This window comes from Catharus ustulatus, chromosome 6 (genome assembly GCF_009819885.2).
Source record: "Catharus ustulatus isolate bCatUst1 chromosome 6, bCatUst1.pri.v2, whole genome shotgun sequence".
Taxonomy (NCBI): domain Eukaryota; kingdom Metazoa; phylum Chordata; class Aves; order Passeriformes; family Turdidae; genus Catharus; species Catharus ustulatus.
Window position 1 is genome coordinate 3,523,276 of NC_046226.1, and position 27,477 is coordinate 3,550,752.

Genomic DNA, 27,477 nt, shown 5'->3' on the forward strand with positions numbered 1-27,477 from the left:
TTGTTGCCTAAAAATGAGTTTATACACCTCAATTTAACCATGAGGGCACCTGCCAGCAGGTGTAGGACAGACTGTTAGTTCCTTGCATTTTTTTCACTTAATTTCCTCTCTAAAAAAGGATGACACTCCCATTTTTTTAATGAGGTAACTTTATCTTAATAAACAGATGAATGAAGTGATGCAAAGAGTGCTTGTTTTTGTGGCTGAAGTCTCTGAATCTGCTGCTTCTGAAACTGGGGCTGTGGGAGGATTACTGATAGCAATGAATCCATCTTCTATGGTGTTAAGGAAAAAAAAAAAGTCCCTGTACTTCTCTTAAAGTGCTGATGGATTTTTTTAGATGCAGTAGGACTGCAGATGTAGTTATATTAAAATATGAATCAACTCGCCTCGAATTGGTCTCGCAGCAGAAGGAGCTGGAGACGTGACTTTGGTACAAGTTACTGGGAATTCTCTTTTTTTAATTCTCTTTTTTTAATGCAGCTTTGCAGGCTGTGCTGTGGATGGGAGCCCAGAGCAGTCTGAGTCATGCTTCCTCCATGGAGAGGACATGGGATGCCACCAGCAGTGGACTAAACCAGTTTTTCTAATGATTGCTTTGTTCAGCTTTAGCTACTTATGGGGTTGTTAAGATGGTGTCAGCTGATGTGTCAGCTGGAGGCCATGGGGTAAATTGTAGGATAAAGAGCAGTAGTTTACATGCCTTTGTAGCAAATGTCTCTGCAGCATTCTGCACACTCTTCTTGCCTTAAAAGGTTTTTTTTTTTAGCTCTTTTTCCTCGTTTGGATCAGTAGATGTATGGAGCAAGGGAAGGGTTGTGTGTGGATTTTGTGAGGTTCACACTGCTCCATCCCTGACCTGAGCCTAACAAAGGGATGGCCCATTTTCTTTGGGAAAATGTTTTTAAGAAATTGGGAAGAACTTCTGAAATGTCCAGGAACAGCTGAAAACTGAGTGAAATTCACTCAATTGTGTGAATTCACCGAGTGAAAATTGTTACGTCTCTAGTGGACTTATACAGAGCAAATTTGTTGATGTTGCTTAGTGGTGGTTGCAAGGTTATTTTAATATAATGTTTATAATTTTATTTTAAGGATTTGGGGGATATCCTCTATTTCCCAGCTCTCCCCTGTGTTCCTTGGGTCACAGATAGTGACTTTACTGGGATGTTTGTAAGGCAGAGGCTGCTGAGAGAAGCCTTGTCTTTAATTAGACCAGCGGGTATCACTGGGGTGGAGGGGAAGAGATGAGTGAGCTTTTGAGCCTGAATAAATGTCAGATTGTATTTTCTCAGAGTTGCAGTTTGGAATCAGGGATTCACTGAGTTTTCATTTGGCTGTGGGCTGTCTGGGGCCTTTTTGCATCTTCCATCTCTTAGCTGCAGTTATGGGAAAGCTGCATGTACAGCTTTACAGACATAAAGCACAGCTCTTGAGGGGAAGGAAGAGTAAATGACCCAGGTAAAATGAGCCAGGCTGGAGTCAGTAAAACTACCCAGAGTGCCAGTAAGTGATACCTGTGTCCTGAGTTGTATATTCACTTCCCAGTGGTCATGCCCAGGAGGATTAGTGAGAGATGCTTTAACCTAAAGCTACTAGGAACAGCAGTGCTTTTTTTTCTTTCCCCTCCCCTCTCAAAAGTGGTTTGCTTTTACTAAAATAGCTAAATGCAGACATGTTAAACTTAATATATATGTGTGTGGGTACCTGAGAAAGCATCCCATTAGGTAACCCTGTAACTTTCTCCTGGGGAGATGCTGAGAATATCACCTTAGCTGCCAGTCAGGGCCAAGCCAGGCTTGTTAGCAGCTTGTAAGTGACAGCCCTACTTTGCTTTGTGGGTATTTTAAGTGATGTGGGTAGCAGAGCTCTAGGGAGAGGTGATAACGTCTGTGCTGGTTTTCTTCTTGATAGGGGGGTGGTGGAGGAGGAGGAGATAGGACTAATTGCATACCTTCCAATTCCAGTTACTTCATTACAGAATAATCATCGGAGCAGCCCTGCAATCTGCTCTGATAGCAGATAAGTGGCGTGGCTCACAGCACTTCAATCTAAACAAAACTTAAGTGCTTTTTCCTTTTTCCCTGGAGTGAAACTGTAATTTCGTTATGTGAATGTTAGCCAGGACAAAGTTGTTTTTGCAGCTGTCATGATGATTCTCTGGGCTTTGTGGTAGAGGTATGTCCCCAGTGGATGTAGCAAAAATATCCTAAAATACTGCATTCCTTTACCTGGAAGCTTCAGTTGAAGGCTCTTCAAATGTTTGCCAGGTGAGGATCTGTTTAGCTTTGACGTTAGATGTCTCAGAGGGTTTAGATATAAACCAGTGAAGGTTTGGATTATATTCCTTTCCATAGCAATACATGTTAATTAGCTTTTCTGTCTGCATTAGGCCCTGAAATAGTCAAGTGAAAGAGCCTGAGCACATCTCTGCTGCTTCAGAATACAAGTCCCTGTGGTGAGGGTGGTTGAAGCATTGCCTCATTTTGTTCTCTGGTGTAGAAATGGTGTTAAATGCACCCCACGTGATGCAAAAGAGAATTATCAGGCAGAGCTTGGGAGATATTCTGCCTTTCTTTGAGATGGAGGAAAAGTGAATTTGTACTCCAGACTGAATTGAACTCTGGTAAATCATAAAATCCCAGAGTGTTTAGGTTGGGAGGGATCTTCAAACCCATCTTGTTCCAACCTCCTCCCATGGGACACCTTCCCCTATCCCAGGTTGTTCCAAGCCCTGTCCAATCTTTGAACCCTTCCAGGGATCCAGGGGCAGCCACAGCTTCTCTGGGCACCCTGAGCCAGAACCTCATGAAATACCTGAAACTGCTGTTGATGATGATGACTTTAAGGTACCAATTTAAGTCCCCAAGAGCACCCCAGACCAGTGCCTGGACTTTGCACTGTGCAGTACCGGCCAAACCTTAAACTCTTTTCAGGCTCATTTTTTCTGGACTGCCACAGAACCATTAAATCTGATCCATTCCTAAAAAGACAGCTCTCTGTGCAATCTGAGCCACATAAAATTCTTTGTCTCTGCTTTGGACTTGAATGGAAAAGTAGTTTGTTTTCCCATTAAATTGACCTCAACTGTCGCTGCCCCAAAGGGGGTCTGTTCTTGCAGGCTGTGCTTGGCTGGGATGCAGAGTGTGCTTGGCTCTCCCTGTGTTTGCTGCAAGCCTGCTAACTCACTCCAGGACAATGGGAGGATGGTAATGCACTAAGGCAGGTATTTGTTAGCAGGTTAAATGTTTGGGGAAAGAAAATGTAATATATTTTGTGCAAGTTAATAGTTTTGTAAGTTCAGGCTTGGTTGTGTTTGTAACTTGGCTGATTGAGTTGACTGAGTAGATCCAACTGCAGCACTAAGCTCTGGGAATAAATAAGGTGAAGTGGTGTGAAATTCAAAGGAACAAAGAGTACAAGGCCCCCTTAAGTGAGGCTTACATTTTTAGGGTGGCTTTCAAAGATAAAGACCCAAACATGCTTTACAAACCAACTTGTGCCTTGTGTACTGTAGTGGATTCATGCTTTGATAAGAAAAGTGTGACTTATTTAATGAGATGGACTGCATCACATTCTTTTTTAAATGAGGTATTTATTTATTCATATTGGGGAAAAATGCATTTTTCCCCAGAGTCTGTAGTTGATCAGACTCCTGCATCCATTTCTAGTCACTGAAGTTGCAGAGAAAGGAGGCTGGAAGGTTGGATTGGGTATTGCCTAAATAAAAATGAGAAGTGTTTGAAGTCTCCAAACTTCAAGCCTGGAGTGTTACCTGGCAGGGCTGCTGACCCCCACCTGCTGGGGATGTTGTCTCCCAGGGCTGTTTGCTCAGAAAAGAAGCCAAAAAATGGACTGTGATGTGTTTCATGCTGGCCAAGCTGCTCCAAGGGTAATCCAGGTGGAAAGGGACTCACCTCTGCACAGGAGGTTCAGCTGGGTAGTCAGGAAGCACCAGCAAAGCAAAACTCCTTCCTCTGAGTGCAAAGTTCTTCCACCTGTAAACACCATCACATACACCCAGCCTTGGCTCTTCTCTGGCTTCTGTTTGCCTTTTTATGGTTGTGGAGTACCTTGGTGCTTCCTTCCTGTCTTCCTGGTGTTTGGCTCAGGGGTTTGATCGTCCCTCTGATGCTGGAATCAGCACATGGGAGCAGGTGGGTACTTGGTGAATGTCCACAGGATTACACTGGTGTGTTTATGACCTGGGATGGCCGCACTGGGACTTAGTTATCATCCATCTTCACTGCAGAAAATGAATTGAAGGCAAATTGTTACTGGAGACTTTTCTAGGGAAAAAGTTTTTAATGAGTACCTGAAGGGCCACAATCCTATGGATTGTGTGTGGTGTCATGTAGCTGTGAGCAGGTTTTCCTTATTGCAGAAGCTGGATTGGTTCCTTGGGCCTGGATAGCATCTGATTTTTATATGAGGGAGGGGGAAAAGCTGTCTGACTTTAATCTGAATTTACTAGGTACTTAATAAGAAAGACCTCTGCCCTGAGTGACTTGCTCAGCCTATGTTGTGTTGCGGGAGCTCCATGGAGATGAAGCCTGCTGGCTTTATTTTGCTCTGAAATCCGTTTGGCTCCAAGTTGCTTCCAGAATCTCATCTTCTCTGGTGCTTCAGACTTGTGACTGTGTGACCTACTGAGTGTTAAGGGTTGTGGCAAAGCCTGGGTGCTTTGGTGGCTGAGAGGTGACACCAGCATGTGGAACTTGTCCTTCAGGTGACGGGCAGAGGTGCATTTTTTAGAGCTGTGTGCTTCTGCCTGTCTCATCCCTTTATAATCTGCAATTTATATTTAAAAGTAGAGGGATTTAAGTTGTTCTCTGTGCAGTTGTGGTCCATGGGAGCTGTTGGTTGTCGTGGTGTTTGGCCCTGGAGCTGCCTTGGTGGCCGATTGCGTAAGCGAGTGAAGGTTTTTGCAGCAGTCACTTGGAAACTGGGGTAATTCAAGTTTCCATCAAACTCAGGCTCAAACAGGTTGTGGAATTTATTTATACAACACCACTGGGGTGTGTGACACTGCAGAGCCAAACAAACAGTGGTTCTCAGCCCCGAGGCTTGTGTTGGGTATTAGATAACGAGGGATGGGGTAATTACAGCCAGGGACATGGGTGGAGGGGTTAGAAGTGGGTGAGGGCTACATCCGTGTGCAGAACATGAGAAGTGCCTCGTTAATGGCACTGGGAAGAAACTCTGGGTGGTTCTGGGGTTGTGGGAAGGCTGGAGGTCAGCCCTGCAGAAGGAAGTGTTGACTGAGCTATTGGAGACGCGTGGATTAATAAGGGAAAGCGGAAGGAGGCGAAACGAAAGCAGCCAAGCGTGCGGGGAGGGGCCGGTTACACAGGAGCTGGCGTACAACAGCACTGGCACTCCAGGGGCTTGAGGAATTTGGGTGTCAGAGCAGCCACTGAGAATCCACACCCACACCCCAAAACGTGTGTGCTTGATGGGAACAGAGGAGCAGGTAAAAAAGGGCTCTACTGTGGCTTCTGGGGGCTTTGCACTCTCTGCTATCTGTGCTCTCATGGTGCCAAGTTGGCTTCTGCCCAGCCACCTGTAATCTGCTGGGCTGTTTTTGGGGTGTGCTCGATCAGTCAGCACTGAAGACCTTGAATTGGAGGTTCTGCACATCAGCAATGCGTAGGTTGTTCCCCTGTGCCCTTTGCTCTGGGCAAACTGGATCTTTTGGGGTTTAGGAGCTGGGTAGTGGTTGTTAACACCGTTACTGTGTCACTAATTTCCTTTTTCCTTCCCTTTTGCTCTTCAGAAATGCCGTTCTCGTGAGTGTGCAAGGAGCCTACAGGACTGTAATGTCTAACCCTACATGGAATAACAGCTCTTGGAAGGTACCACCCTTTTTTAAACTACATGGCTTCATTACAGGTTGGGTTAATGATGCTGATCTTTGCTTCTTAGCTTGAAATTGAAGAACTGTGTCTTATGTAACGCTGTCCCTTTGAAAGGGCTGACGGTGCTGTGATCCTCCAGTCTCTGATTTCCAGAAAAACTGGGTGCAACCTAACACTTGGTTTGGGGTACTGAGGGACCATCTCTGTTTCTCTGTGGATGATGTCTTTAGGCAGCTCTGGTGTTGCCTTAGGAACAGATGGTGGTTTCTATTCAGAGAGCTGAACTAAGCTTTCTTCATACTTGGTGGCCATCCTTGGAAACACATTGCCCTTCTTTTTAGTGATGCATGATGGTTTTTCTGTTTCTTCAATTCAGTGACCTTCTGGATTGTCTTTCTTGAGGCTCCTAGGCATATTTATGGAGAATATAGTGATGAAGTGCAGTTCCACTTTAACATTTAGATTGAAATGTCTTGGCCGTTGGTGCTGCATTAACCAGCTCTCAGGCGTTGGCTTGTTCTGCTGTCTGATCCCGCAGTGATGCCATAATACTGAATTTTGGACTGCCCTGTGCATTGCCATGGCAACAGACTGATGTCACACGCTCAAGGACATGACTTCAGTGCACGATCATGCAGAGGCACAATCAGATTTGTGGAGGAGAAAGCTGACTAATGCACATCTCAAAAGCAAACAAGGGGAATGCAGGTTACAGCTGACCAACCAAGGTGGCTCAGTGTGAAAATTCCCCGCTTAGAGGAAGGGCTGATTCTGTCTCTGAGACAGGAACAGTTGTCTTGATGAGATTCTCCTCATCCTGGAGGAGCAGCTGACTTGCAGGTCTCCTTTATCTTTAAAACAGGTGGTGGAACAGATCATTGTTTCAGGGCTGGGGAAATGCTCTCTCTTTCAGAGTTTTGAACGGGCACTGCTTTGTTTTAATTTTAAAGAACCTCTCAGTGGTCCTGTAAGCACCCTGAGAACACTTTGACTTGCTTAATGTTGTTCAAACAGTTTAATTGGTTTTCCAAAGCTTTTATTTTATCCATAACACTGGAAGGTGAAAGGGGAACTCCGCATCTGCATTATGGTCACATTTTCCTATATCCTATTAGCAGATTCCAAGATTGTTTAATGTGATCTCCACCCATTTCATTTGGCTGCAACCTTTGCTCCCATGAAAACAAGGCTGATTGTTCTGAATTGCTGTGTGTATGTGCTTTGGCACGGCATGAAGGTACCTATAATAACACAACCATTGTCTGGAAAAAAAGGCAGTTTGCAGTAATAACTACAAATAAAAGGGTGCAGTCCAGGGGCAAGACAGATAATGGTCGTTTTCCCACCCATTGCACAGGGCAGATTCTCAAACATGGTCACCCCTCAGCATGACAGGGCTGTGGGCTTTAGCCTGGGATGTGAATACTGGGAATAAGGGACTGAAATATTTACATGTTGTTCCAAGTTTCTCTTTCCTGGCCGCGGTTCCGTTGCTCATATCTACGGATGGGGAGACTGAATGACTTTTGCACAATGCTGTGTTTTATTTGCATGCTGTGAGCAGTTTAACAAGTGTGTGTGTGTGTGCTAAATGAAGCATTCCCACTTTCAGTGAGCAGCTGATGCACCCTTAAAAAAAAAAAAGAAATTAAAAAAAAAGTGCCTTTAGGTTGAACAGTGGGGTTTTGAGGGGTGACATTGTGCTGTGTGCTCGAGCGGATGGTGGGTTGTGCCAAGCCTGAATGTTAACTAGAAATGCTGTGAGATGCAGCAAATAACCAACTCACACTCCCTGGTGCTAAAGTAATTTTTGCTCATCTCTGCACTTCGTGACATAAAAACTGTTATAGTGCAAGATTTGGAAGTAACGTAATTGTTTTAAATACTCAGTGTCACAGGAGTTGAGGATATTTAACAGAAACTGGCATTTCTTGCAGCAGTTTGGTTGCCTCCCAGGACAGGAAACTGTGGAGTGTTAAAAAAGAGTCAGGGAAGGAGTTTAACAACCCTCTCTGTAAATCACCATGCTTGAATTCAGGTCCTGGCCTTGAGCTGAAAGGACTGGAAGCTCTGCAGGACCCAGCGATTCAAGCTGCTCTGCAGAGAACAAGAAGATAATGGTGATGGACTATCAAGAAGGCAGCCTTGCTGAAAAGAGAGGCTTTGTGATATGGTCAAGGGGAAGGAAGTCTGGAGAACTCAGAAAAGGAACAGATGTTTTTGGTGGTGGGGAAAAACTTAACTATCCCTGTAGTTTGTTCTTGCAGCGGAGCCAGCAGGAGGAACTTGATACCAAACAAAAGTAGGCACACCCAGGATTTAGCAGAGGGATCCTGGAAAGCTGAAAATCAGAGCTTTGGTGCTTTTCTGTTTGACAAATACTTTATACAGTGGCATGTGGCAGATATAATGATATATGTGTGTGCAAAGGTGAGTGGAAAACAGCTTGAAGGTGTCAATGCTTCTCTTTAACAACAATAAAAGAAGTATTGATATATGAAGTGATACTCAAAGTGAGAGATGCTGTTCCCTGAGAAGGAAATAATGACAGAAGATGCATTGAAAAAGAGGGTGAGGTTTTATTTCTAGGGTGTGTTTATGGATGGTGATGACTTGAAGTGTGATGGAACAGTTTGCTGATCCTGTGTATCAAAGTACCGGTGGCAATGATTTTTCAAGCTGTTGAAACTTGCATCCACAAAAAAAAATATCTATTTTGTTCTTCCTAATAGGTTAATCCACTGTAATTGGCTGTGAAATCAACCTGGGGGAATTTTCCCATCTGTAAGTGATGCACAGCCTCTTTGCTGTGTACTTGACAACCATACCTTCAGATAATTAAAAACTGTTTTTCAAATCCACTTTTCTTTCAACTCTTGTTTTTTCTGCATCTCACTACTTCTCTGAGAGCTGTCAGTCACTCTTCTGGCCAAGGTGTAAAAAACAAGATAATGTGCTTTTAGGAAAAAAAAACCTGCAGATGATATTTTTACTTTAATTTTTTTAAAAAAGCATAAAAACAAGGTGAATGTGAGGAGCTTTTTAGCATGCATGTCACTGCTGCATTTCTAAAAAATAACTAAACTTTCCCAGTCCAGTATGGAAAACTTTGACTTTCAGAGCTGTGGTGCCACTTGCCCCTCTAAAATCAGTAACTTAGGAATGGTTTAGGAAGCAGTTCCAGTTACCCAGGAATGACAGGAGTTGTTCAGCACAGGGATCCTCTGGTTTCAGCACATACTTTCATTGCTCTGTAGTGTTTTGAGAGGCTGAAGGGTGGGATGCAGCTCCAGTGAATTTCCAGATTCCTAACAGTGTGAGGGACTGTTTTTAATAGTGATGATAAAAACAGCTATTCCCAGTTGGAGGTTTAGTCAGTGGTATAATTATCAGAGCTATGAAATAGTGCAGGGATGGCTCAGGATGGAAAAAACTAAGGCTTAAAACTTATTTTCTTGAGGGAGCTGTTTGAAATTTATTTCCTGCAAGCTCATGGAGAATTGGTGAGAGATGTCAAATGGTGAGGGCTCAAGATTGGTGATTGCTTTGGTAATTCAGTGTTTGGGCTGGCAATCTGCAGCTGGCTTTTGGGAGAGAATTGGTTGTTGAAAGGCAGGGTGGTGAGTGGCACGTTTGTAAAGTGAGGATTTCCCCAGCAGGGTCACAACCCCCAGTTCCAAAGCTGGCTCACTTAAACCATCCCTTCTAAACCACAGCTGTGGGCTCCTTATTTTCTGCTTCACTTCTTAATGATTTGGTGGGGTTTATTCATATTTTCTTCATTTTGTCCAAGAGGGGGAAACTCTGAGAAGAAAATACTGTTTGTGCTGGAGGGAGCAGTGGGAATATTGATTTAGAGAGCAATGCAGGTATTTTTTCCTTTTCTGTCTTGATTATAAAGTTATTTTTTGGACCTGTTAGAGTGGGTCTAGAGGAGACCAGACCACAAAGATGCTCTGGGGACTGGAGCACTGGACACTCTGGAAGTGTCCAAGGCCAGGTTGGACAGGGCAGCAACCTGGGATAGTGGAAGGACATTAAAACAAGGTGTTCTTTAAGGTCCCTTCCAACCCAAACCATTCTAAGATTTTATGTTTTCTGTGTTTTTTCATAAAAAAAGTTTCAAGTCTTGTTAAACAAATCAAAATCTGATATTTTTCAGTGGACTTCAGAAAAGTTCATATTTCCAGAATGGTTGTTAACGTGGTAAGAATTGCACCAGAATTCTTTCTGGTGTCCTCTTATAGGTCTGTGCCACTGAATTTTGAAATGGAAATGTGAAAAAGGAAAGGCAGAAGCAGAAAGCAGAAGTTGTCACAGTTCATAAGTGTACAGAAACTGTCTTTTACTGAAATTTCAGTGCTATTTTGGGGCCTTTCTTTTTTCCCTAAGAACAAGTTACAGTGGAATTTATGCTATGCTTAGGATTTCTGAAACTTTAATTGTGTCAGTTGCTAGGTGTATTGACTACAAAGCTCTGAAAATATCAAACTATTTTTTACTTCAATAATTCTTGAGTTATTAATGGGAAAGAAATCTTTTAAAATAGAGCTAAAAAAAGATTAAAGATCTGTGGAACTGATAGGTTTCCAGATTAGTTTAGATTTTAAACAGTGCTTTGAAACAACCATGCAATAAGATATTTTATTTAATGTTGGTCTCTTCTGCAGTTTACCAGTTAAAAAACCCCTGAGTTTCTCTGAAACTGAGTTGGTTCAGCAGATGTTTTGTGTATTTTTTTGAGAATTTCTATAAACTCAGGTGATACTTTGTCTGGGAAGGATTTGAAGTGTGTTCTCTTGGCTGCCTTGTGTCTTCACTGTGAGCCCTTTGGCCATGACGTGTCACAAGTCTGTGCTTTGGCTGTTCAGAGTCCTTTCTGCTCCCTTTAAACGGGTTCTGTGCTTTTTTACAAGCTGCAAAGCAGTTTAGGGTAGGAAATACCCTGATGCTGCTTTGGGATCGTTCATCTGTGTTTGTGTGAGCCCAGCCCTGCTCCCTCCCTGTGCTCCTGCTGCTGTGTCTGTGCTTGGATGAGCTCTGCAGGTGCCTGATCCTGCCTGGTGGGTATTGAGGGGTGCACTTGGATGGTGGCTGTTGAGAGTCTTGTCTGCCTTGCTGTGCTGTTCCTGCTGTCACTGGTGAGGATTCCAGCTTTGTGTGATGGTGTCCTGTTTCTTTTTCCTTGCATGACTTCATGCTGTAGGAGTGAAGCTCATTCCTGGCAGCCACAAATGGTGTCAGAGAGTCCCTCCCAAAGGGACCTGGTGGCAGTAGAGCTCTGGTTGTAAAGAGTGGCTGCTCCCTGTCCAGGAAACTGGGGCTGAGTCATCTCTCCAGAAGGTGTGTCCTCATCCAGGAGCTGTGTCACCAGGTCCAGGAGTTGTGTGAGAACACAAGAAGATTGTGTGATGTTCATGGGAATGAGAAACCTCATCAAATAAATTCAACAAGTCCAGGTGCAAGGTGCTACTGCTGGGTCAGGGCAGTCCCAGGTGTGAGTACAGACTGGGACAAGAGGTCACTGAGGACAGCCCTGCAGAGGAGGACTTGGATGGATGAAAAGAGGAGTGTGTACTCACAGTCCAGAGGAATAACTGAGTCCAGGGCTGCTTCAAAGCAGGAGTGGGCAGCAGGTCAAGGGATGTGATTCTCCCCTCTCAGGTGCCCAGAGAAACTGTGGCTGCCCCTGGATCCCTGGAAGTGTCCAAGACCGGGTTGGATGGGGCTTGGAACAACCTGGGATAGTGGAAGGTGTCCCTGCCCTTGACTGAGGGTTGAAACTGGATGGACTGTGAAGTCTCTTCCAACCTGAACTTCCAAGGGTTCTGTGAAATAGGATTCTATAAAATGGGATGTTATCAGAGACTCAGAAGCCTGAATTCCCCCCTAAATCAGGGATCTCACAAGAAGTCAGAAGTGAATAAAAGAGAGAGATTGAGAAATGGTCACTGTCCATACAGGGAGGAATATTCCTGTCCCTCCTGAAGACTTGACATTAATAATTAGCTGTGAGTGATTGCAGTGGGTGACTCCCTGCTGCAGGGGACAGACACATCCATCTGCCCACCTCATGGGTTGTTGCCTGCCAGGGACTGGAATCAGACATGTCACAGAACTGCCAAGAAAGCTTAAAGGTCAAGATAAAGTTCATGAGATTAGTGAACACTGTTGTGGACAAAACAAAAAAACATTTATTGATGGCTAGAATAGTTAAATAATAGTAAGAAACAAGCATAAAACCAATCTTCTCTCTCCAGTTTCACTGTGGGGCATGACCTGCCCTGCCATGGAGCTCCCCTTATCCTCTCCTGGCCTTGGTGAGGTTTTTCCTCATCATCTCTCTATCATGTGTTTTCCACCCTTTCTTAAATATTTCTTCAGTGATGGGCTCAGCCACATCCTGTGGTGGGACATGAGGAGCTGGCTGGAAAGGGCCTGGAGTAGCCCTGACCTCCTCCAGTACAAGCTCTGCTGGAACTTTACACTAATTAGTGATTTTATTTTTAAATTTTTTATTTTCTTAGATTTTAACCTGTTCTTTAGGAGCTTTATGCTTTATTTTATAAGACACAGCTGGAAAGCCCAGTGAATATAAAGCTTGTTCAGTGGGTGGGTGCTGGTGTCTTGTTTGTTTGTGGTGGGTGGGTTGTTTTTAGATATTCCTAAGGAATCTGTTCTGGTGGAAGTTTGCAGATGTAGTGAGGCACTTTGTTCTAGAATGTGTTGTGAAAAATAATTTGAACATCTTTCTGCATGAAGTCTGTCCTGAAGTTGGGTATACCTGGATAGCTCTTTCCCTAAGTGCACAGCAGATTTTTTTTGTCAGCTGCTGACCTGTAAATTTCAGATTTCTGAGTTCAGCATTTTTGCATTGTCCTTGTGAGGTGGAAGATTGTTCTCTGTGACATTGGGGGCACCAGCAGTGGCCTGCTTTAAACAAAAGTTTGAAAAGATTTAAGATTTTGTGAGGATTCATGAGACATTGATACTAAAAATAGCAGAAAATACTTTCATGTGAGAGCAGAGTGGGTTCAGGAATATGATAAAAAAAACTTGGGCATTTTGAATTACAGAAATCATGGAATCATAGAATGTTAAGGGGTTGGAAGGGACCTTAAATAAAGATCATTTCATCCCAACCTCCTGCCATGTGCAAGAATTTCTCCCACTAGACCAGGCTGCTTAAGGCCTTATCCAGCCTATCCAAATATTTGCAAGTAATGGCACAGTTACTTCTAAAACACTTTTTTGGTACTGTTTCACTTAATCTAGTGTTTGTGCTGCTGAGTAGGGTTTGCTGAATTTGGATTTAGAGGCCCTTGGGAAAAATCTGGACACTTTAGAGATGCACAATGGATATTGGAACCTCTCAGCCCTGCAGTGAACTGGCAGAATGAATCCATGTGGGTGAAACTGCTGAGTCTTTTGGGTGTCTGTGTGGATTTGGTTTGCTTGGGGTTTTTTGGGGTTCTTTTGTGCCTCTGTCTCTGCTGAAAAGGTGTCCACAGTGGTATAAGACAGAGAAATACTTAAAATAACTTCGTGGTTAAAGGGTGAGTTTCTACAGAAGTAAATAAAAATCAATTACACCTTATTCTGCTAACTTGTAGGTCTGGACCTGTGATCAGGGAATATGGGTGGTCTCAGAAAGGAGAATTGACAACCCAAGGGCTGGTCCAAACCAGTTAGAGCCATAGAAACCCGTTAAAGCCATATTTCATTCAGTGAATTGAGTTTGAAATTAGTGCTTCAGGTTGGGTCACCTGCTGTGGGGTTTTCCTCATTAGCAGAGTTCTAAAGAAGGAGCTGTGTTTATTTATTTATTTGCTGGATGTTTAGAAGTCACCTGTGGGTTTGTCCTGCTATTTTTTAAGCCATTTCATACCCCATGGAGAGATGTGCAGGAGCAATTATTCCTCTGTATTTTGTGCCAGGGGGGCTTCTTCCCTCTACAGTGTCTTGTGTGAGATTTTTGATTTCCTGGTGACATTTTACTTTGTTACTATTTACCAATCAAAAGGGCAGACCCTTGCTGGAGTACACAGATGCAGAGATACACAAAGACACACTTGTAATCAGAGTTTTGCAACTGAGTTTATTTCTGTTGTGTTACAAGATCTGCCATGAAACAGGAGAAGGAAACTTGAAGAATTAAAATGTGTCCTTATCCCGTGCTGCTGGATCACTAACAAACTGTTCCTGGTGAACTGGTGAGGAATTCCTGTCAGACAGGGCATGTGATGGTCACTTTATGAGCTGTCACAGCAAAAACAGATCCACCCTCTGTGTGCCAGAGTGAGTCAGGTGCACCTCTGCAGCCAGGATCCCTGCTGCCACAGGCAAAACAGGGTGATGAAATGATTGTTGGCAACCTTAATATGCCATGTCAGGGTTGTAGTAGTAATAATAATAGTAATTAGGATCTTTTTAGTAAGCTTAGGTTGTGTTCTTTAAAAAAAAAAAAACCAAAACCCAAGGGATTCTTCTTGCTGGTTTTGACTGGCTTTCTCTGAAGTGGGGCAGGTTAGCTCTGTCCTGGTGTTCAGGCTGATTCTGGGTTTCTGCCTCTGCTGTTTGTCCTGAAACTCCCTTTTCACATCAGTTCTGCATCTTGCAGTCCTTTCTGCCCATCTTTGCATGTGCAGGAGCAATCCAGTGAGACCTCAGCCTCCCAAAACCAGGGCACGGCGTCTCCAGAGCTCCGCGAGTGCTGCTCTACTATATTTGGAACCAGCTCTATTGCTTCTATAATAGGAAGGCTTCTGGAAGCTTTCTCCTTCCTCTTGCCCCAAGAAAGTAGCCTTTCAGCTGAGCTTTCATTAATTCCCAATCTGCATGGCAAAACAGATCCAGTTTTATAGGCTAAATAATTCAGATGTGGCTCGTGTGGCCTCATGTGGTGTGTTCAGAGAGGATTTTTGCCCTGTGAGCTGAGGGTGCAGCAGGGACAGCCCCACTCACAGGGGCTCTGCCACCCCCAGTTTGTCATTCAGGGCGTGTGACAGTGCCAAGGGGTGCCAAGGCAGCTTTCTAGAAAGCAGAGTGATGTGTGAGCCCCGTGTGTTTGTCAGCAGAGCAGCAGCACTGCCCAGTGAGGGATTTACTGGTTTTGTTTTCCTCTTGGATCAAGCAGAACAAATCTAATGAGCCAGTTCTTAACTTCTTCCCAGCTGAGCAGCAAGTGATGTCCTTACTCAAATTGTGCAAGGCAGCTGAAACCTTTCAGGAATAGTTGAACAAGGGAAACACTTGTAATATTATTTTTCCCAATACTCATGCAGGGCTAAGAGGGTGCAGCAGAGCTTGTCTTTATTTTCTTTTTTCCTTCTGAGATTTTTCTTTTGAGGGACAACTTAGTCCTTCCAGTGCTTACCTCACCTAGAGAGAAAGCATGTGAGCCACAAATGTGGAGCTTTCATTCTTTATTGACGTGATCTTGGAAAGAAAACAGGTTCTCCCTGTAGTGCTGCATTGGAATAAGCATTTCACATGCTTATCAGTACAGCAAGTAGTGCTGTTTGACAGCAGTGAGGAGTCAAATGTTGCCTTGGAGCCTTACATGCTCATTTCCCTGCTTCTGAAACACTGTGCATTCAGAAGTGTTTCTTTCCACTGAAAGGACCCAAAATCCACTTTTGTAGCAGATAAATTTTCCAGCATGGTTCCAGGTATGGATTGGAGATGGCTGAGTCCAATCTGAGTTTCTGAGAGCCTTGTCCTGCTGGGCTTTGTGAGTTCCTGCCAATTCAGGGGTGAGTAGGTTCAGGGTGCTGAGCACTTTGGGTTAATTCTGTCCTAGTCCAGCTCCCTGAGCAGCTTCAGGTGAGAAACCAGACAGAGAGGCAGTGCTGATAAAGGACAAGGTGTGAAAGACTAAACAGCCCCAGCTCCTGGAGTCTTTCCTCATAAGAGAGATCTCCAGACCCCTCATTGTCTTTGTGGCCTCTGTTGAGTCTGCCTACATGGGAATCTTCAGTTTTCATTTAAATTGCTGCTCTGTCTGGTGTGATCCAAGGATGGCAGCTTGGAGGAACTTTGGAAAGGAAGGGCTGGAGTGAATTTGGTGGGGAAATGAGCAAAGGGTGGTGGTAACCAGGTCCTGCTGCTTTACCAGCTCCAGGTCCTGGTGTCTAGCAGAAGTGCTGGTTTTGGTGTGGGAGTAGACACAGGAAGCTCCCCCACATTAATTCCAACTGGAGCCCCTGGGGCAGTTTCATTGCCTTTAGATCAGATAATATCAGATCTGACTGACCATCAAACAGAGGGGAAGCTGAGCTCACAAAGTTTCACAAGCCTAACAATGCCTGTGGTGGCTCCTTTGGGGTTAAAAGGCAGTTCTTTAGGTGTTTTAAATATGTAGATATTACCTGAAGAACAGCTAAAAAGGAATGGTTGTATTCCTATGGGTGTCTAAGGGGCTGAGGACCTGGTGACCTGTCAATCACCTCATGTCAGATCTAGCCTGGGAGCTGCTCTGGATTGTTCCCAGTGGGAGTGTTGGGATGAGGAAAGATTTTGTGCCAAAACCTCTTGTTTAGGAGAATCTGGTGCTGTTATGGGTGTCCTGAGGGGTGTTTGGGGAGGGAGGGAGGGATGATTTGGCTGAGGAATGGCAGAATTGCATGTGTGGTGAGTTACTCTTTTGGAGACAAGGATCATATAACACCCAAAGCTTGAGCTCCATGGTGGCAGAATGGACATGGAACCTGGTTCTTGCAAGAAAACAGATACCCTTATCTTATTATAAAGCCTCAGCACTGACTTTTTCCACCTTAATGACTGTTCCTGGTATTAACTCCTCTGAGTTCTGCTCTGAAACACTCACTGCTGCTTCCTTCTGCATCCTGAGTGTGCTGATGCCCTTTGCCCAGCTGATCCAGAGTGACATCCCTATGGAGCATCCCAAAACTTCCCCTGCATGGAGGTGGGGTGGTCAAATGTGTTTTTTACACATGTTTTTACCAACAGGGTGATTGTTGCTCAGAGGCCATGGCCTCTTTTCAAGAAAGTGAATTTTCTGAGAGGATGTGCCCACCCTTTGAACTGCTTTGTTGATCAGTTACTGTTGCTACAGCTAAAAAGCACTCGCACTTATCAAAATATCAAAAGCTGTAGTGAATTGCTACCCAGATGGGGGAGACCTTGACTGCAGCCTGGTTGAGTTGATACATTTGTTTTCCTAAGCTGCAGCAGTTTTCAGACCCTGGTGATAAGAGGGGGAATTTTGTGGGACCGTTCCCTGAGCCGCTGTCCGCGGCTGAGAGGATGTGATGCTTTCTGCTGCCAAAACCCGAGCCCTTCCCACGTCTTGTGCAGAAAGGCATATGTTTGGGGGTGGTTTCAGAGAGGGAGAAGAGCACGATTAGGGTTTTAACTTCCTCTTCTGTTTTGTTTCTCTGTGCATCTGTATTTCAGTTTTTCGGGCTGTACCCGACTCTGTGCAAAACTGAAATCGGCTGCAGCTCCTTCTGCTAAGGATCAGCCTTGGTACAGAAACAGTGGTAGTTGAAAGGCAGTAAGTATATCTGCTAGCTTAAATGCTGGGGTTTTTTATTTTTTTCTCTTTTTTTTTAATTCACAAACACAGCTTTTTACTCCTCACACAGTAGGAATTTGTCAGGAACTTGCTGGCATTAATAGACTATTTCAGCTCTTTTCTATAGCCCAGCAGCTACAGAGGGGGGAAAAAGCATGCTTTGTATGGAGCTGTGGTTGGGTCTGTGCTGCAGTGCCCATCTGAACTTGACTGTGTCTATTTTGTCAGCTTTTGCTTCCCTCTAGTAGTTGCTGGTCCCTTCCTAAACTCACAAAATCCCACCTGTGCTTGGATCAGGGCTCTGGCTGCTCCTGACCTGAACCACTTCTCTTGATGGATTTACTTCTCAAGCTCTTCACTGCAAACAAGATCCCTTTGGATTTTAATGCTTTGTCTGGCCTTTTATCTTTTACTTCTCAGTTGATCTTCAGGGGAGTGGGACTAGGACAAAACATGTGGTATTCTTAACCAGGGATCCATGGAGAGGGTTTCAGCTGTTGGAAAAGTGAGTGGCATTCTTGAAGTGGTGTGGTTGCATTTATTTGGGTGTGGATGTAATCATGTTTCTGTGATACAGTTCCTGCTGAGTTTGAAATGCTAGTGTTAGTAAAGCCAAAAGGAGAGCCAGACAAAAGCTTGGAGAAAAGTCAGAATTTCAGTGCCTCTTAGTGATGGTTCATGGGAACGTAACGATTGTGTGTTTGATTTTCCTAAAGCACCGGGCATATGCTTTTTCTTCTCTGTGAATTACTGTTTGTGAATATATATCTTTACAGCATGAGAACATCAGAAACAGCTGGTTTTGTGCCTAGGTTTCACTCCTAGAGGTAGGTCCTTGTTAGAGACTTTGGCTAGTCTGATGAAAATGGTGTTTAACTACAAAACTCCAATTTCTGCTCTTGCTGATCATGCCAGTCTAATTCCTGGTCTTCCTGAATCCCTGGAGCTGAGGACATGCTCTCCTCCTCCTGCTCTGCCACTGCCCTGCTTCCATCTCCTTCACCCCACACATTTCTTAGCCTTGTGTAGAGCTCAGCAGAGATTTCTTCATGAAGACTGGAATGTGTTTATATAATATTTTATATATTATTTTAGGCTCCTGCTACTCAAATGTAGGCAAACGCTTAACCTCTTATTCGCCATCATTACACAAACCATGGAATTGCTGTAGCAGACATCAAGTCAGGTGGATCTAAACCAGCTTCTGTTTTTTCCTGCCTGGAAGGTTCATCCTTCATCATTTTCCTGGCAAGTGTGGCTACCAAGAGCAGCTTTTCCAGGCCAGGAATGTTTAGTGGGAGCATTGTCAACCACACTGGTCAAGCAGTGCTGAGCTGGGCATAGTGGGGGCTCTTCTGTGTTTGGAAGGGGGTGATGTGAGAGGCTCAATCTCTGCAAAAGCAGGGGTAGGGCAGCAGTAGGAGCACTGAAAAAGGGAGAGCAACCTGCTGCAGTAAATCACAGCTCCTTGGGGACACAGTTCCATAGTTAGCATCCTCAAATGGCATTCCTTTATTACGGCATCATTGTGCACGGTCCTCTAGAGAGGAAGCAAACAGTCTCTAAAACAATCTGCTGGCAGCTCAGGCTGGAGTATTTGAGGTTTTCCAGGGCTCTTTTGCTGTGTCACTCTTCCCTTTAATGTTCCAGCTTGAAGGTTGTTGTTCTTTCTCCATCAAAGTGCGTTAGAGCGCCGGTAAGAGTGTCTGCTTCAAGGACAAGGTGGAGAAGGCAGCAGCCCAGGGAGAGAGAACAAGAGATAGTGCAGAACAGCTTTGTTTTGGTCTAATCTGTCTTATCTGCGTGTGATGCAAAGACAGGGCAGTTTTCACAAGACCTGGAGGCTGCGTGGTGACATGTTTTCTGTCCTTTTATAAAATCCACCACGTTATTTTGATTAGAGCGCTAACGTAACTCCTGGCAGCCTCAAATCTCACTGCTAGCAGCTACTTCCCTCCAAACCCTGGTGTGGTGCTAACAAGCAGAGAGATCTTGTGCGTCCTGTTTACATGGAGCTGGGAAGACAGCGTGTTCCGTGGGAGGTGCCAAGGTAGCGCTGCAGTTGGATAAAAGGTGAAAAAAACTCTGTGTGTGCAGACAGCCCGTGGTGGGTCGTGTTCATTTGTGTTTGGTGGTGTTCAGGAACTCCAGCTGCAATATTGGCATGAGGATGTTGAGTTCTTTTATATCTCAGTATGTATCTTTTATATCTATGCATGCATAGCATGTTTGTTTGTTTACATTTATATTTATATATATATATACATATATCTGTTCTCTTTCATGGGAAATCCCATGTCCTGATCATCTGTGCTTGTGATCTTCTCATGTAGCTCTCTGTTTGGATTTTAGGTGTCAGAGACGCGGTGAAGCCGAGTGTGGGGCGGGCAGAGCTGATGGGGCAGCCTGGGGCGTAGCCCAGCATGGACTGGCTGTGACGACGTGCCTTAGCTGGAGAGAGGTCGTTACCATGAAGAGTTCCTGCAGAGCTGGCCTCCACAGGGAACCACTGAATTCCACATCCTCCACCTTCCATCAAGTCAAACGGTATGAACACACTGCAGCTGGGGATTCAGCTCTGATTTCAACCTTCTCCTTGTCCTCTCCTATTGTCTTGTGCTGTCACTCAAGTGTTTGCTCTAAATTCTGAGTTTTGGGTAGCGTTTAGGCGAAACGTTGTAATGGCTTAAGGGCAGAAATGTTCTTTGACGTTTTTATTTGATAATGACAACTCCAGATTCTCTGCAGCTGGTAGTGTACTTGCAGAAGTCCTTGGGTTTTCTAGCAACAGCTGTAAATCAGTTTGGGAAACATGGCTTTGAAGTAAAACTTAATTGGTGAAAGGCTCATCAGAGTCGGCTTTAAAACACGCAGGCAGCTTAAAGCAAGTGGAAATGCTGGCAGTCATTGTTGCGGTTTGTCTTACTATGGACTAAGTAATTAGATTAGTTTAAGCTCAGATTTTGCATTGCTCACTCTCCTGTGTCTCTTATTAAGGAGAAATGCACGATTGATTTCAAACACTTGTGCTTATGTGACAATTAAGTGAACACCTCTCACTGTGTCCTTATAGAACAATTTGTCCTCATGCAAATGCAAGGACATGCCAGTTTGCTGGAGTTCAAACTACTCCAAAATATATGTGTATTTTTTTAAAAAATTCTTTTTCTGAAACCAAGGCTCTTAAACTTCCTCAGTCTGGAGGAAGAGTGCCAGCTTTTTGGTTTCCAAAGGCTGTGTGGGTTTAAAGCAAACTTTTAACCTTTGTTCTTTGTGGTTGTGTAGACAGCATATACTTGCTATGTTAGTCTCATGGTAATTTAGTGCTGGAAAAGACTTCCTGGGTCACCCAGCTCCTTGCTTTCCCAAGCAGGATCTCATAATCCCTTTTGTGAACTTAGTCCAGCCTAAACACATTTACATCTTTTCTTGAATCTTGTCTTCTCCTGTAGATTAAACCATTACTGAAGATGACAGATCTTGCTGTGCAATTAGGAACCTTCTTTTCATTCCCAGGCTGAACTTCTATGACAGTTTATAAACTCATTTGAGTTTCTCTTCCTTTATTTTCCTTCTGCCTAAGAACCGCTGCTTATTTTCAGTGGTTTACCTCTTCTGCATTCTGTAAAAGGGGGTTGTAACCTTCACCTGTGGTTTTGCTAAGTCACCCAAATGTTCTCCAGCAGCTTCTTGAGTAGCAATTGCTGCTGTTCTGTGTGTGATGCCCCTCACAGAATATTCTCAGTCCTGGCTAGAAGTGTGTGCTGTGCTCTGGAGCTGCTCTGGCTGAAGGGTTTCTCAGTGCTGTCCCAGCATCACCTCCACTTCCCTATTTCATGGATGTCTCTATGGTGGCCAGTTCTCCTCAGTTACTTCCCTAATTTATGGGTGTTCCTCTTGCTGGTGCATCACTGCCTGCATTTCAAAACCCTCCTCAGTTTCTGTTACTTGGAACTTTGTGCCTCTGCTGTTTTGGAGCTGTCTCTATTTCTGTGGGTGCAGAATTAGTGCTGAGGTCATTCCTAACAAAATCAGATGTTCCCAGGGCTGATTCTTGAGGCATGTCTTTGGTTTCCAGGCTGGTATTTTCTTATTCAGCATCACCTGGGGCTGTCTGCTGCTAAGCCAGCTCCTTTGTCTGTTTTCCCATTTCTCTGCCAATCTGTCTTAACCAGTAAATCTCTTTGTGCTCTCTGAAGTCCATGTGAGGAAGATATAGTAGATTGGTCTTAAAAGATGGCTTTTTTTTGAGAACCTTGAGGTTAGTCTGGCATATTGAACTATTCCCTCTTCCCCCTTTTTCTCTGTGTCACATTAATCCTCTTTGCTTGCAAAGCACCTTTATATTGGAGTCAGAATATGAGCCCTGGAGAGGCTGCAATCATTCTCCTCCTCTTTCTCCCCTGCAGTGCCCCCTCCAATGTGCCACATGTTTATTATCTCCTATTGTTGCCTTTCAAGAGGTTTATAAATCCTGTTTCTTGGCCTGCAGTGCATGAGCCTATCTGGTTTGGATTCTAAAACTGGGATGAGCCAATCCTCACAATTTTTATGAAGCTCTCTAATCCTCCTCCTGCCAATGCTCTTGTTCAGATTAACGCCTGGGCTTTTGCCCTCATCATCACCCTTACCTCCCCTCTTCAAAAATGGTGCAAAGTCAGATCTGGTATTTTGTGTGTACTCTTGATCTCTGCCCTGCCCTTGCTTGCAGCCCTGTTTCTCTTTTCTCTCACAAACTTAAAAAAAACCCCTTTCATATCTTCTTCATTGTTAAATATCTCTGCAGTGACTTAACATTGCACCAGTTCTCATGTTTATTCCTGGACTTTTTGATCTCCAAGATAGAAGTTTCCAAGTGATGTGACCTGAAACTTGTGTCTGCTTCTGGTATCCTTCACAAAGAATGATCACATCCAGTTGGAGTTGCTTTGGATCTTGTTTGGGATGTGTTCTTAATAATGCAAACACCACCTGATTCCTGGGGAATGTTGTGTGCAGTGAAATCCTCCCCAGCACAGCTGACTTCATGAACCGGTTTCTTTCAGTTTTGAGTTTCAAAAGGGCAACCTGATAACTTGCCTTCAGCTCTCCTTTTCCTTGGCTTTTCTTTTGAATGCTGAGTCTGTTGCTCATCTTGTGGTCCAAGGTTAATTTCTGCAACCTTTCATGTGTTCTCATTACATATGCACAAAAATGAAGGCTATAAATAGCATCACTCTGTGTTGCTTCGTTAACAGGAAATTTGTTGCACTCTGAAATGAAGAAAGGTCTTGTTCCTCTTACACTTTATAAATCAGGAGACAAATTAATAAAGGTAAAAAAATTTCCAGAAGCAGAAGCCCTCTGAAACCACCAGTTTTTGTCCTGCTGTCCCTCTGATTTCCCCTCATCCTGTCCCACCACAGCCATGTGTACCATCCCATCATCTCTGAACTACACATTTCTGGAGCAGCTGATAATTTGAATTCCAAATCTTTCAGTTTATTTTGTTGCCTTCTGCTTTGTCATTTCTGTGTCATGTCTGGTATTGGTGGGAAGCAAGGCTTTGAGCTTCCTGAGGCTCAGCACAGAATTGCTGCTACATCTCTCCCTTCAAGCTAAGTGCTTTTATACAAAAGCCTGGCAAAGCAGTGGCACTTATGTACAAAATTTAGGAAGTAGCCAAGGCAGCTGTGCTTTACTAAAGGGGATGTGTTTAGTGTAAAACATGTTCAAAACATTGATGCGTGGGAGCTCTCAAAGTGGAGTGGTCTGTGTTGGGTTTGGGGGTGCATTCTGTCACCAAAACCTCTGCACACCAAAACCTCCAAAACCTCTGTGTGCTGCAGTTGATGGGCTTTGTGGGATGGGGTTTCTGGCTGTGCTGTGTGCAGCTGTATTTGGTGCTGTCTCCCCCAGAGTCAGGCTGTGTGAGCACCTGACACAGGTGAACAAGCTGGGGAGGGACCCAGCTTTAGGAGTTGGGTTCTCACAGTGGATTGAGCTCTGCCCCACGGTTTTGGCATTCTTCCACTTGCCCCAGGCTGGCCACTGGAGCAGAGCTCTCCTTCAGCAGCCACATGCCTTCTGTTTGCCTTCAAATCCCACTCTAATCCTTGCTGGCTCTCCCTCTGCTGCAAGAGGCGTTTTGGAGGTGTTGGGAGGTGGGTCAGGAGCAGTTGCTGCTCCAAGGGGAATGGGTTTTCAGGAAATCAGATGCTTCCACAGCTGCCAGAGTCAAACCCACCCCTGCTCTGGAGCTTCCCAGCCCTCCTTTCTCTGAGCTTGGACCTTTGCCGTGCTCCAGAACAAACTCCATGAGTAGCAGAGCTCCTTCCATGCTGGGACTTTCCCGCCCAGGCAGAATCCATGGAATGCCTTTGAAGCAGCTCTGTGTCTGCTCTGCCTTGCCCTGGCAGTGCAGAGGGGCTGGAAATGGTACTGGAGATCGAGCCCAAAGGACCCACCAAGCCCTTCCAGAAATAACAAGTGGTTGACCATGGTTAACTCCCACTCAGTGCTCAGTCCTTGCTAATTGTCAGTGTCCTTTATGGAGGAAAACTCAATGGACAGAGAGCTGGGATTCCAGGGAAGAGGAATGCTTTGCCAGAGGTGTGGGGTTTTTGTTATTGTTGATTTCTTTCCTTTTTTTGTTTTTTTTTTGGCTTCTGCCTTGTGTTAGTACGTCCTGAGGGGTTTTTCAGAGTTGTAGTTGGCACTAGCTGTACAGTCAGCAACATGAGGAGCTTTTTGTCGACTGGAGTTGGTGTTTACAAGGAGAAATCCATAGGAAACTTGGGGGTTTTGATGGAAATTTTCACCCTCATAAAACCTACCAGTGCTTTGCCCAGAAAACTTGCAGTGTGAATATGCTGTTTGTGAAGATCAGGCTTTTTTTGTTGCTGTTGTTCTTGCTGGCCAGAGGAAATCTTTTGGCTTCACAGGGCATCATCAGAGTCCCTGAGCTGGGAGCTGCAAGGAGAATTAAGGCTGGCTGTGGGCCTTACAGAGGAATTGTGAAAACTGAGTCTTTTCTAACAGTTTTTCCTCCAACTCTGGAGTTTCCACTAAAGCAAATACATTACTGTTTTAGGCTGCTGTGATTTAGACCATACATAAATACAAAAGGATGCTGGAAGATTCTGGCCAGCTTGGCAAGGAGAATCATGGAATGATTTGGGTTGGAAAAGACCTCAAAAGTCCATCTCATTCCAACCCATTGCCATGGCAGGGACACCTCCCACTAGACCAGGTTGCTCCAAGCCCCATCCAGCCTGGAATTGGACATTTTTAGGGATGGGGAGTCTACCAGTGGGTTATGGATCTTCCCTTGGGTGAGGAGAGGAGGGGTGTGTGAGTGTCTGAGCTCATTAAAAGGAATATATTTCTGTATCAATAATATGTAGTAACCAACTTGATAAAACTGCAGTGGAAACAAGCTGTAGTTAGGACTTGTAAAAACAGCAGTGTCATTCCAGCAGTGCAAATATCCTGTTTTTCAGACATGGCTGATTAGAAATAGAAAAACTGGCCCCTTTATTTCATCAACTTAAGGGTGGAATAACAGTATAAAGGCAGCACTGCTCGTTGCTTCAGTGCTGATCATTCCTGGCAGAATTCTCTCTTATCAGCAATTTAAAACCACACATTTGGGATTGAAAACCTTTCATGTTTGCTCCTGTGGACTTCTGAAGAGTCGTTGTCTCTAAAGATAAAATTAGAGAGCTTGATAACTTAAAGGGTGGAGGAAAGCAAACAGAATTATTCTGGAATGAAGTGTCATGGGGAATATGTGACTTCACCTTTTAACAACTATTTTTGGTGACTTTAAATATTTAAAAGCTTACCTGCAGCTGCCACAGCTCTCTGCTTGCCAGCACTGAGAAACAGGGGAGTCTGTGGGTGGGGACTGGGCTCTGGTTCATCTTCAAAGCAATCTCTGCTGGGAAGCCTTGTTCTAATTGTAGGAGCTAGAGATGAAATGTGTTGCTGACATGCAGGGAAGAAGCTGTGATTGCCTGAAAGTTCATTCTCAGTGTCCACAGCAAAGGGCTTGTGAGGTGGGGGCTCGTTTTTTCCAGGTGACACTTTCAGGTAAGGCCCATTGCTGAGATGACTTTTAAAATGAAAGTTCTCTTCCCTGCTGCTGGAAAACTCTGAGGCAGGTGGCAGCTGGTCTCATGGAGTTTGCAGTGCTCTTTATAGCTGTCTGAAGTTATTAGATGAAGGTTTTCTTTAAATCTGGATCCATTAAAACATGTGCAATGAACTGAATGCTGAATTCAAATGAGGCAATTATTCTGGCAGTAAAACTTCTGACTAAGGCACAATTTTGTTATGTAAATTATAACTTTTCAACCTTAAATGGTACTGTTGGCTTAGCCAGGGACTAACTGAAACATAGGAAATATAACCTTAAACAAGAAATCTGTAATAGGTGAGGCAGAACTTCAGCCTTTGTCTTTCTCCATAGACCAGAAATAGCTGGGAGCAGCTGAACCAACTGTGCTGGCTGAACATGTCCCCTGAGCCTGTTGGGGTAACCAGTTTGGTTCTGCTTTTATTCATAATATAATATAATATAATACCTGGTCTCACCTCCATTTGCAGCTTCTCTTAATGAAGGGTGTTGAGCTGATTGTCCTGCTGGATTCCTGAAAACTGCTTGAAGAAAGGCTTTTAAAAACAAGCTCAGCTCATCTTTCAAACACCTTGGCATGAAAACTCATGAATGAAATTTGATCTTCTGCTCCTGGCTCAGGAGATTTCAGCATGCAAAGTCGTGTTTTAATTGTATTCACCTCTTCTCCCCAGGGTACGGTGGCGAGCAGCCACCGGAGCTTTTTTGTCTCTAGTCTGGGAAATGTCCTTCTGGAAGGGAAGGGAAGGGAGGGGAAGGCTGCAGGCACTGTTCTCTGCAGCAGTTTGCTGCAGTGCTTCACCTGCTGCTCTTCTGGGCTGGGCTTTGGCCAGGTCACATCAGTGGCCTGACCCTGCTTCACTGTGAAGTACAACCAGAATGAGGCAGCCCCTGTGAAAAATGAGGCCAAAGCAAACTCCAGCAGCCTCAATTTCCCATTTTTTTTCTCTCCATGCATCTCTTTCAACGCCCCAAAGTTCTATTTTTATGAGATTATTTTAATTTTTAGCATCCTGAGGAGGCAAACAAAGTAAGCAGCTCAGTTGCATTTTGCAGAGGAGACTAAACTGGGAGGTGACCCAATTCCAACAAGCTGGAATTGGCACACAGGAGGGGAGAGAATTAACCCAGGGGCTGGGTAGGTGTGGCTGCAGCACTGGGATCTCTTACCCCACAGTCTCTGGGTGAGATGCAAATGGTTTTGGCATTGCCTGGTTGCAAGAGCCAGGTGATGGTCTCCCTAAAAATCCAGAGGGAAGGAACATGACATCTGCCTTCCCAGCAGCTGCTCCCTGGCCTTCAAAGCCCTGCTTGGACCAAAGAGGTGTAGAAAGGTGAGCTAAGCCCTTCCTCTTGATGTTCCTCCCCAAAATCTCTGTGCCTGCCTCCCTTGTCACCAGGGCCAGAAGGAGGAACCAAACCTCCAGGGAAAGCACAGCTGCTTCTAGTCCTGGGGGCTTCCTCTGCTTGGGCAACATCACTCAGAAACTTGTTGGACTTTATAGACCAGTGAATTGAGGTTTTTAGCTGAAAGCTGGTTTTAGGCTAGAAACCTTCAACATTGCCATACTTAAACAGCTCTCTTGGTGTTGGCTTTCAAGGGAAACATTCAGTGCCTGGATGTGTCTGTTCATGGTGAACGTGACATTGAAGCTGCTGCTCTTCAACTCGAGTGCAGATCAACCCTGAAGAGGAGGACTCTGGGTGCAACAACTCAAAGATTGCCATGGAAACATAATCTGTAGTTGGTTCTGTAATGTGCTCATGTGGTGCTCCTGGGAGAAGAGCCTGGAGTCTCCTGGTGGTTGCATACTGTGTCAGTGCCCCTGGCTGTGCCATTCCTGAGCTTTGAGTGGAAGGTGACTGTGGAGGTGTGACAGGACAGAGGAGTCTGGAGCTGCTGCTGCAGTGTCAGCAAGCGTCATCCAAGGTGTCCTTCACAGCTCTGAATTCCTGACTGT

The 27,477-nt window shown here is 44.6% G+C and overlaps 1 protein-coding gene across 7 annotated transcripts in view; it reads left to right on the plus strand.

Moving 5' to 3' along the window:
* FBXO34 (F-box protein 34) overlaps positions 1 to 27,477 on the plus strand; it is a 40,682-nt gene that overhangs the window by 7,508 nt on the left and 5,697 nt on the right. The window contains exons 2-5 of one of the 7 annotated variants that reach the window (XM_033062024.2): positions 5,777 to 5,855; positions 17,277 to 17,376; positions 17,818 to 19,590; positions 19,750 to 19,944. In XM_033062024.2, the coding sequence (XP_032917915.1) occupies positions 19,562 to 19,590; positions 19,750 to 19,944 (224 nt within the window). In that variant the 5' untranslated portion in view covers positions 5,777 to 5,855; positions 17,277 to 17,376; positions 17,818 to 19,561. Of the gene's footprint in view, positions 1 to 5,776; positions 5,856 to 17,276; positions 19,591 to 19,749; positions 19,945 to 27,477 lie in introns of all 7 variants that reach the window. The other 6 variants (XM_033062025.2, XM_033062026.2, XM_033062027.2 and 3 more) reach the window with 6 other exon arrangements.